The sequence below is a fragment of the Rhagoletis zephyria genome, unplaced genomic scaffold (genome assembly GCF_001687245.7).
Source record: "Rhagoletis zephyria isolate East Lansing unplaced genomic scaffold, Rhagoletis_zephyria_1.1 Rzeph_scaffold_03420, whole genome shotgun sequence".
In the NCBI taxonomy this organism is placed as follows: domain Eukaryota; kingdom Metazoa; phylum Arthropoda; class Insecta; order Diptera; family Tephritidae; genus Rhagoletis; species Rhagoletis zephyria.
Window position 1 is genome coordinate 12443 of NW_016160503.1, and position 11195 is coordinate 23637.

Below are 11195 nucleotides of genomic sequence, written 5' to 3' on the forward strand. Positions count from 1 at the left end.
TTGCAGCTGCAGCCGAAACTAAATTTTAAGTTGGTACTTAGCCAGAAAAGTCGAAACTAAGGCGACTATGAATAGCTTTAGTTGTAACTTAGGATAGTTTCGACTTAGTTGTGAACTAAATATGACTATGAATATGCGCTATGATATTTTATTGTTTCGAATACTTCAAGAAAAATTACATCAGTTAAGGCTGTTTCGAAATACAATTGTAAAAACTTTTCTTTTTCACTTACGCGCGGCATTTCCCCAATAATACCTGAGAAAGTATGTTTCACAACATGCTTTCGATAAACATCGACTTCACATCACTGCAGTTGTTCTGGCTATATCACACAAGCAACAAGAAAATTATGCCTTATTCGTTTGCATAAACATGCAATGCAAGCAAAAATTACTTAAACGGATGATCAAACTTGACATTATTTAACAAAAATGTAATTTTTCCAAAATATCGTAAAGAAAAATCGATACATTTTCAAACTCTTTTGCTATATCGTAAAACTAAGTTAAAACTACTTACTAGAAGTTTGAAATGCGACTATGAATAGAAGTGAATATTAAGTTGGTACTTAAATTTAAGTTGCAACTTTATTATTTTCGACTTAGTAACTGAACTATGAATACGCGCCCATGTGTTTAGCGACTTGCAATGATTGCCAGCACAAATATTGTAGCAATGTCGCAATTTTGTTGCAGGAGAGTTTCCATACAAAAGTAATCAGCTGTGTCCCAAGGTGGCAAATTTTGCAACAACTTTGCGACGTTTCATAAATCCTACTAATGTACTTTTAAAATTCAAAACTCAAACTCATATACACATTCTCATTTTCAATATCAAACAACAAAAGTTCTGAACAATTTAATTGTCATTATTAATTGTCATCATCATCATTTTCGTCTACACTTTGAAGTTTCAGGGGATTGTAGATATTCCCGCATACTTTAAAAAAGTTTCAAAGTTTACGTAAGTTATACAAAGACGACGTTGTTCCGATTTTTTATTCCAAATTTTCTCCTGCGGCGCTTTTTCTTTTTTTTTATATTAAACCATACTTTAATATATTCCTGCGGCGTTTTTTTAAGTTTTTATATAAAACGATAGTTTACTATAGAGCTAATGAAAATTTAGAATAAAACATCGCGGGATTTTTTATTCCAAATTGTTGCCTGCTTTTTCTTTTAAATATAAAACGATATTTTAATATATATTTCTGTGTTCGTATGGAAAAGTAGCTAATGTCGAAAGGCTGGCTTTAGTATAAATCAGCATTCACAGCATACGATTGTTAATGACCCACTGGCGCTGAGCCGTTGAACAAGTTTTGGCAAATAAACGTGCAAGAAATAGTTCTGATACTAGCAAGTCAATATTCTTACTAAGTTTGATCAAAAAATTCCTTGTCGTTTAAAGAATAAAGGGGATGTCGCATTATACTTAAGCCAGCCTTTCGACATAAGCTACTTTTCCATACGAACACAGATTTAAACAAATATAATGTGCAGAAGAATTTTTTGTTATAAGTCATACATCAAATTAAAGATATTTTTGTGCTCTTTCTGATAATCATATTTGTTAACGTAGTTAATTACGTATTTTCTTACGAAAAACAAATTTTTATAAAAAAATGTTATAATTAGGTTTTTGTACTTTTTCTCAAAATATGTATACATTATATACATAAATATATATCGAATGAAAGGTCGTTCAATCACTTTTCCAACTGTGTCCATAGTTTTAAAATCGGTTCAATAGTTTTCGAAAAATAAGCTTTTAAAAATGTTGAAAATTTCACGGTAAGCCCCCTTAGCGCCACCCCTGATAATTTGCACAAAAAAAATATGCCGTTAAAATCAGGAAAAGAGGGCGGTCCACGCCTACTTTTTTTTAGCTCATCGGCCTCAATTCCAATTATTGTTTAAACGTTTACGTAATGTTTAACGTAAAGTAAAAATTATGAATTTATTAACGGTTTTTGCTCGATTTTAGGGATGAGAAAACGACGAGCTAACGACGAACAAACGATTTATCACAGTTAACAAATGAAAATAATGAAATTCTTACATTTGGGGTGCTAAAGGCAGGAACCGTAAACGTAAAATATTAATTATAAATGTTTGGCTTAGGAACAAACGTTAAAAATGGACGAACAATGAAGAACAATCGACGAACTATCGATTGCAATAAAAATTAACCCAAAATAATCTGTTGCGGGTGCTAACTTCAGGAATTACGTAAAGGGAAAATTGAAAAATTAATTATAAATTGTTGGCTAACGAACAAACGATAAAAATGGACGAACATTAAAGAACAATCGACGAACTATTGCAATACAAAAATCTTAATATTTTCACAAATGGGGGCTAACGTCGATTGGGTACAGTAGCCAACCTTTTTGGGTTGTTGTTGTAGTAATCGTTGTTGTTGTAGCCATATTCACTCCTGAGGAAGGCACGGGGTTGTGTGCTGCTATTTAATGGCCTTCCTCAGAATTTTTCTTCGATTTCAGGGTAGTGTGCTGCATTATTATTAGATAAATAAAATTAAGCATTTGACAAACCTTGATCTTATTAAAAGAAAATTATAAATGGTGCAGTAATTAAACAAATACATAAGATGAATCCAAAATATGAATGCCAAAATCTAAAAAATTATGTACAGCACTATAAAATAAATATAATAAATATTTAAATACTTAAAAAAATATTAATTATAAATGTTTGGCTTAGGAACAAACGTTAAAAATGGACGAACAACGAAGAACAAACGACGAACTATCGATTGCAATAAAAATTAACCCAAAATAATCTGTTGCGGGTGCTAACTTCAGGAATTACGTAAAGGGAAAATTGAAAAATTAATTATAAATTGTTGGCTAACGAACAAACGATAAAAATGGACGAACATTAAAGAACAATCGACGAACTATTGCAATACAAAAATCTTAGATTTCAGGGTAGTGTGCTGCATTATTATTAGATAAATAAAATTAAGCATTTGACAAATCTCGATCTTATTAAAAGAAAATTATAAATGGTGCAGTAATTAAACAAATACATAAGATGAATCCAAAATATGAATGCCAAAATCTAAAAAATTATGTACAGCAATATAAAATAAATATAATAAATATTTAAATACTTAAGTATCCTTCGGTCTTGTTTCTATCACCGAATCAAATAAAGGTTTGGTAAGTAAATGTGTACATTTTGTACTAAGCAATAATAAAATAGTAAAATGATATTATAATGCTCTAATAATTAAAGAGATTAGTAAAATAAGCTTTAAAATTTTAAGGAAGTGATGAAGTTTTTTTTTTTTCATTTAAAAAATTGTATTACTCTGGACCCGTACCAATCAGTAGAAAAGTGTTATGGTGAAAAAAAAACTTTTTACTATGGTAAGAAAATTTTACATTTCTGCTGTGCCAATTCGTAACCTTTTACTGCTGTAAATTTTGGACAGTTGCTCTGGTGCAAAAGAGATTAAGCTCAGTTTAGGCCCAGTTTTTCAGTGCCAGCTGGCTGACATCTGATTGGCTGATCTTAGTTTAAGCCAGCCAGATCGGGCGTTTATAAACCACGGCCTTAAACCTTAGTGGCAGCGCTTCGAGCGTTCAGATTATCGTTTTCATTTTGCACAAAAAAGGTAATGATNATAACCTTTTTTGTGCAAACGGCATTTGCGAATTGATAGAAAAGTACTACAGATTGTAAATTTTTTTTAACTATGAGGTGAATGACCTGACGGCCTGACGGTTTTGAAGAATTTGTTTGTTCTAATTTTATTACTAAGGCGTCTAATAAATGCATGGCTTTTAATTCTAGAAGAATAAAAGTCAGTAAAGGCGAGTCTTTTTTGTATAATTTCTGATTTTAATTGCTCAACTTCTTNTTCGTTTTACACTATACTTTTTGAAACTATTTTGAGCTAATTATTTTTTGTTTCTCAAAAGCAACCCTGCGTGCTTAGTAAGAATGATAATATACAAGATTGCGCCAATCGAACTGAGAGCAACTGGCCGTGACGTCAAAATATACCAGAATGAGAGAGCAAGACGAACTCGACAAGGAAAAGAAGAAGCGTCGAACAAAAGGCAGTTTTGAATTTGAAAAAGCACCAAATTTTTATTGGTGTATTTTATGGACTTTATATGAATTCATAATTTTGNATTTGTTTGTTCTAATTTTATTACTAAGGCGTCTAATAAATGCATGGCTTTTAATTCTAGAAGAATAAAAGTCAGTAAAGGCGAGTCTTTTTTGTATAATTTCTGATTTTAATTGCTCAACTTCTTTTGCACCAGAGCAACTGTAAAAAATTTCCAGCAGTAAAAAGTTACGAATTGGCACAGCAGAAATGTAAAATTTTCTCGCCAGAATAAAAAGTTTTTTTAACATGGAACTTTTCTACTAATTGACATGAAATTACTATCTCAGCGCTCGGAGCGCTGCCATTAAGGGATTTTGCCAACTGATAAAAAAGAGAAAATTTGGAAAAACCAAACAAAAATTTTGAGATTTCTCGTTGTGAATACGAATGCCATAGTTTTTACCTAGCTCGTGGGACTACGCAAAATTTTGACAGCTTGTAAATATGTATACACATAAAGTGGTTGGCGGTAATAAAGAGTCAAAATCAAAATGGAGAAAAGAACAAAAAGCGTACGCTAGTTTTCAGTTATAAAATAAACCCAATTTATTTGCGAATATTTGTTTATTCTATTTATTGAAAGGCAACCACGCTGAAAAGCTTGTGTTAATTATATTGATAACAGAACCTGGGAACTCGCACGTTGTCTAAATTCTCATGTAAGATAAAATCCACAATAGAATACATAGCTTGTATTACCATCAATATGCCATGTATAAATTTTAACAACACACAAAAATAGAGATTTCTCACGAGCGTTTGTTTGGTTTTTCAACACCATTTATAATTTTTGTTTAATAAAATTTTCTCAAATTCTTAAATTTATTTACCTAATAATAATGCAGCACACAACCCTGAAATCGAAGAAAAATTCTGAGGGAGGCCATTAAATAGCAGCACACAACCCAGTGCGTTCCTCAAGGGTCATGATCCAACTACACAAGATCTGACAAGATGAAGCAAAAGAAAAAAGTATTTTTCTGGTTGACGTTTGTAATTTCGGCGCCATGTTATTTTCTTTGAAAAGTAAACAAAGAATATGAAGACGAAGCATAAAGAAAAAAATGCAAGCAATTTTGTAGCACATGTTTGTGCTAGCCAATTTATTATTTTTGAACGTATTTTTGCAACCAATCACCGCGCACTTCATTTTAATTACATTTGCACAAAAAGTTATTGAAGATAGCTTAAAAATCACTGAAATAAACCACCGACAAAATACACATAAAGAAAGAAGCAAAACAGAAATAGCAAAATTCATAATTACGAACGTCACACACTTTTTTCTCAATTACTATTACAAATGGCTGCTTCCCAACCGGTCAGTAGCCCGTTTCTGTATCTTTGCGATATGAATTATATCGCAAAATGCAACCCTTCTGCATAGTTATCGCAAGGTAGTGTTTCTGTAAGTGTGGTGTAAATGAATTTTCGATATACCTTGCGATATTTATATCGCCAGCTCTAAGTGTAGTGATATTTGGCGCAAAAAGCAAAATGAGTGAAGTGTGTGCTTATAAATATCTTAAGTTTCTTTATTTTATTAATTTCATCTTGCAGAAAAAAACTAGAAGTGGGAAAATTAAAAAAATTCAGAAAGTAAAACTTCTGGATTTAATGAAAAACAACAAGAAGGTGGCAATGGGAAATTTTGGCGGTCCAAATAGCGCCTCGCACAGCCGCAATGTGTGGGAAGCCGTTGCTGTGGAGCTTAACGCAGCTGGAGGAGCTTGCAAAACAGCCGAGCAGTGGAAAATGGTATATATATGAGTACTTTTTAAAAAAGGTATGATGAAGTCATAATATATATTTTTTGTAGAGTTGGGCCGACTGGAAGTGCGCAGTAAAAAAACAGCAGGCAGAAATTAAAAGGTTTCAAAACCGAACCGGCAATTTGCCTGCGAGCGAAGGACCTGCACCGCTGGAAGAAATTGACTCTGAAATTCTACAGTTCTTCCCGTCAGCAATGGTGGAAGGAGATGGCAGAACAAAAGAAGCTGGCTTTACAGAAGTAATATGCTTGTGTCGATGGTCCTCTGCAAGACGACATAACTCAAAACTAAAAAAAAAAACTTACTACTGTTAAGCGGCACATGTCTCTAATCCTCGTCTAATCCTTCCCAGATATTTATAAAGCAGTCATAAAGATTTAGTAAGGACAAGACATGGATCACACAAGGATTAGGGGAATTTGTCATTGTTCAGTAGTAAGGTTTTTTTGTTATGAATTGGGTCTTTATTGCAGAGGACCATCGATATGTTTATCAAAAGGTAGTTTCTACTTATAAATAATGGTTATAGTTGCAAGCAGGAGAAGTCAATGAGGAGGACGAAGAAAACGATGTAAAGTCTTTAATAGACTCTCCAAATGGGGCTTCTTATCATAAGCTATCGACCTCACGAGCCAGAAATAATGCATTCAGCAGCTCCTTTGCTGAAATTAAACAATATATTAAGGAGCAGGATGAAAAAAAATGGAATTTAATAAAAAGCAAACAAAATTATTAACCGATATTTTGCAAAGACTTAAGTCAATCGATGAATCATTGAANAAAAAAATGGAATTTAATGAAAAGCAAACAAAATTATTAACCGATATTTTGCAAAGACTTAAGTCAATCGATGAATCATTGAAACCAGGCGTTTTGAATAATTAATGAATGTATTTGTTATTATAAATGTACCCTAGCGACCAAAAGTGCATGGTGATTTGTGTTAAATATTTGAATTGTTTTTATAGCTAGATTTTTTTTGTTATTTTTTATAAAAATGTTCATGCTTTAAACAAAACCCCATCAGTCAAACTGACAAACTTTATGCAGAATTTAGGAAATGTCAAAAATTTTTCATCAAAATTTTTCACTTTTTAATCTAACTTTTTCAAAAAATTTTGGGTATCTAGGTACATCGGCTATGAAATTCTAGTAAAACAAGTGGAAGTTCTTATTGACTAAAAATCGCGCTGATTTAAAATATTTTCTTCTTCTGACTGCGTTTTGCGCTTTTGACAGATGTTCCATTGAAAATTACGTCAAAAAGCTGCAACTAACTTTACAGTCTTTATGTATATCTATAAATTATTTTGTACTTTTCAGTTGTTATTGTAATAACAGCGTGTTTTTAGTTATTTTAAACTATAATTTTATTTTAATATAACAAGCGCATGTTATACAAATTAGAATTGAGTATCTAACTTTTTTTTTACAAACGGTCTTGCGCATTTTATTAAACAAGAAATTCACGTTTCTAGTCAATAAGAACTTCCACTTNTCATATAACAAGCGCATGTTATACAAATTAGCATTGAGTATCTAATTTTTTTTTACAAACGGTCTTGCGCATTTTATTAAACAAGAAATTCACGTTTCTAGTCAATAAGAACTTCCACTTGTTTTACTAGAATTTCATAGCCGATGTATCTAAATACCCAAATTTTTTTGAAAAAGTTAGATTAATAACAATACAAATATTTAACACAAATCACCATGCACTCACTTTTGGTCGCCAGTGTATATAAAGGGTTTTCAATAAGCGCGGGTAGTTGTTGATGAGGAATCAACAAGCCGCCAGCATCTACCCGCTCTAATTGGAAACCCCTTTTGCATTTTGTATCATAATATGTACTTAATACTAGCAAATACCGGCCTCACTTCGTTGCGACCAATTATAGCTAAAATGTCTTAAATAAAGGCGTACGTTTAACTAAAAGTCTCTTTTATAATTTCTCGTATCCATTTAACAAAGTACATACATACATAAATTCGCACACAGATTGAAACTTGGATTTATATGGTTTTTGTTAAAGAATATACTATATTTTTATAAACAAATATTAAGATAAATAGGTCAAATCTTGTCAATAAGCGAGTGTCGTAAAGTTATGATAAGCACTATATAGTGTTGAACATATCATTTTGAACCAAACTCAAAATGGTCTTGTTTGCTGCTTATCAGTTCATTCCCTCACAAATAACATAGAAACCCAAGTATAAAACTTTTTAGAACACTAAAAAAATTTAACGAAATTTCATCCATTTTAAAACTTTTTTCTCAGAAGTGTTAGCACTTTTTATACCCGAGCGCACTTGTGCGCAAGGGTATATTAATTTTGTTCACATAACGGTTGTTTATAACAGCCAAAATGAATCGTGATAGATATAGACAAATGTATACATAAATGATCAGAATGAAAAGAGAAATCGATTAAGCCATGTCGGTCTGTCCGTCTGTCCGTCCGTCCGTGTACACGATAACTCGAGTAAAAATTGAGATATCTCAACGAAATTTGGTATGTAGGTTTCTGTTAATCCAAGGTAGGTTGGTATTGAAAATGGGCGAAATCGGACAGTAACCACGCCCACTTCCCTATAACGGTAATTTCCAGAAATACGAAAACTGCGATATTTTAGTAACTACTGAAGATAATTCACTCAAAATTGATATTTACAATAATTTTCAGACGGAAAATAAGAATATTATAAATTTTTGGAAAATGGGCGTAGCCACGCCCACTTATGGTTACATGTGTATATCTTGGTAACCGCTGCACCAATTTCTTCCAAACTTGGCACAGTTGTTGGCCTTGGTACAGCATAAAAAATCGCCGAAACTTTTTAAAATCGGACAATAACCACGCCCACATCCCATATAACGGTAATTTAGAGAAATACAAAATCTTCGATAAATCAGTAAATATTGAAGCTAATTTATTCAAAATTGATGCTTGCAACAATTCTTTACCAAGAAATACGTTTATGGTAAAATTTTGGAAAATGGGCGTGGCACCGCCCACTTATGATCACATATATGTATATCGGTAACCGTTCTACCAATTTGTACCAAACTCGGTATGGTTATTGTACTTGCCACGTGTAAGCAAAACGTTGAAAATTATTGAAATCGGACTAAAATAACGGCCGATTCTCATATAACGGTAAATTTAAGAAATGCTTGAAACTTCAATATTTCGAAATTGAAGGACGCTAATTTACTCAAAATTGATACACCCCGGCTTACCATCTAGCGGTAGCTTTCGGAAAGGTGAAAAAACATATATTTAATACTTGCGCCGGGTATTTAATGTTCGGCTCCGCCCGAACTTAGACTTTCTTACTTGTTTGAATGTAAATTTTTATAGCCCATTCATATTTATTGCAATAGTGTGCAAGTTTCAAGTGGCTAAAAATTACAATAGATTTTTTAAATTTTTCTTCCTTCAGTGTGGTGTTTATTAGTTATTGGAAGCAACTGCGACCAAAAAAAATGTATGGGCTATAAAAATTTATATTCAAAGCAATGCTAACACTACTGAGAAGAAAGTTTTAAAATGAATGAACTTTTGTTTATTTTTTTTTTTTTTTGTTTTATACAAAGCTTTAAACTCGGGTTTATGTGGTTTTTTTTAGAGGATGAACTGCATTTTAATCGAAAAATCTTAAAAATTAGTAAGTAAACATAGATAAGTGGCAACAATATCATTTTGAGTTTGGTCCAAAATGATATGGCCAACAGTGTATGTACCTTGACACCAATAACACCTAGCGATATTCATTTTAACAAACTGGGTTTGTTATGTAATATTAATTGAAATAATTTCGTACTATGCTCTCCCGAACCCTTCTTCCTTGATTTAAAATATTGTCGTTTGAGCGATTTTCTTCGGAAAAGTCCGCTTCCCTATTTGAATTTTTAATTAGGCATACGTCGGGAATAGTTAGATTATGCTTCAATCTGAAATTATGCAAAGTTAAGCANGCGATTTTCTTCGGAAAAGTCTGCTTCCCTATTTGAATTTGTAATTAGGCATACGTCGGGAATAGTTAGATTATGCTTCAATCTGAAATTATGCAAAGTTAAGCAAGCGTTAATTATTGAACCAGCATATTCTGGTTTAACTAGAACTCCACGTTCATGTGACAAGCAAGCGAATACTTTCTTTAGGACCCCATTTAGTCTTTCCACACAGTTTCGAGCCCGAATATGACAAAAATTAAAAATGGTTTGGCCAGTCGTTTCCGGAAACGGCGTCATTAGCCATGGCTGTAGTGGATATCCAGAATCTCCAATCAGCCAACTTGTATTTGCATCACGGCTATATTGCCTTTCCAAAAACTCCTTGCATTTACTGTTTTCCCATATGAATGCATCATGGGTACTACCACCAAAACGTGCATTGCCAGCCAATATGTTAAGGTTGTAGTCGCATAATAATTGCACATTTTTTGAAAAATATCCTTTTCTATTAATATAGCAGCTCTCAACATCGGCCCTTGGCTTTTTAATCTTTATGTGCGTGCAATCAATAGCACCAATGCACCCAGGAAAATCAGTAGCAGAAAAAAGCTGGAAAAGAAATGACCAACACGTGCACATGAGAATGTACAGACTTATAAATTTTAAATAAATTACCGAATTCTGTTTTGATCCTCCAGTGTAGTTGGAAATTTAATATAATTGCACATCAACTTTTCTTCTATGATGTATGTAACTTCTTTTATAGAACGACAAACCATTGTTTTACTTAAAGAGCAAACGAAATCCTGGCCAACATCCCTTAAAAACGATCCCGTTGCAAAGTAATGCAGAGCTGCAGTCATCCTTAGTGCCTTTGGGATAAACGTGGCTCTTTCTCCGTTTTTCATAAAAGGACTTATTTCATTCAATAGAGCAATTGCAGCTTCTTTCGTAAAGTGGCGACTGTCCCCTTTCGAATGAGGGGGGTTTGGGGCCAAACGATGGGCCAATAACTAAACATTTCCCCAATTTCGCGCTAGAAATGACAGATGGTTTGTTCCATTTCAGTCGTACCATCGATATGTTAACAACTCACCACAATCACATAACGCAAGGTGAATTTTCTGAGTTACAGAAACACTTTTCATATCGATTTCGATACGAGCCTTGCGATAACAAATCATTCGTTATTATATCGCAAAGTTACAGAAACGGGCTACAGATCTGTTCTAATTGGTTCATGCTCAAGGGTGGATATAGCTACAACAACAACAACCCCAAAAAGGTTGGCTACTGTCTATACTGTGGTGCA

General features: G+C 32.9%; 1 protein-coding gene across 1 annotated transcript; it reads right to left on the reverse strand.

Moving 5' to 3' along the window:
- Positions 1–9322: 9322 nt before the first annotated feature.
- LOC108368954 (putative nuclease HARBI1) lies at positions 9323–10973 on the reverse strand. Its single transcript, XM_017623922.1, is given in 3 exon segments — positions 9323–9816; positions 9923–10492; positions 10537–10973. Coding segments are annotated over 3 exon segments (912 nt in total). The 5' UTR covers positions 10792–10973; the 3' UTR covers positions 9323–9729.
- Between the last annotated feature and the right edge of the window lie 222 nt (positions 10974–11195).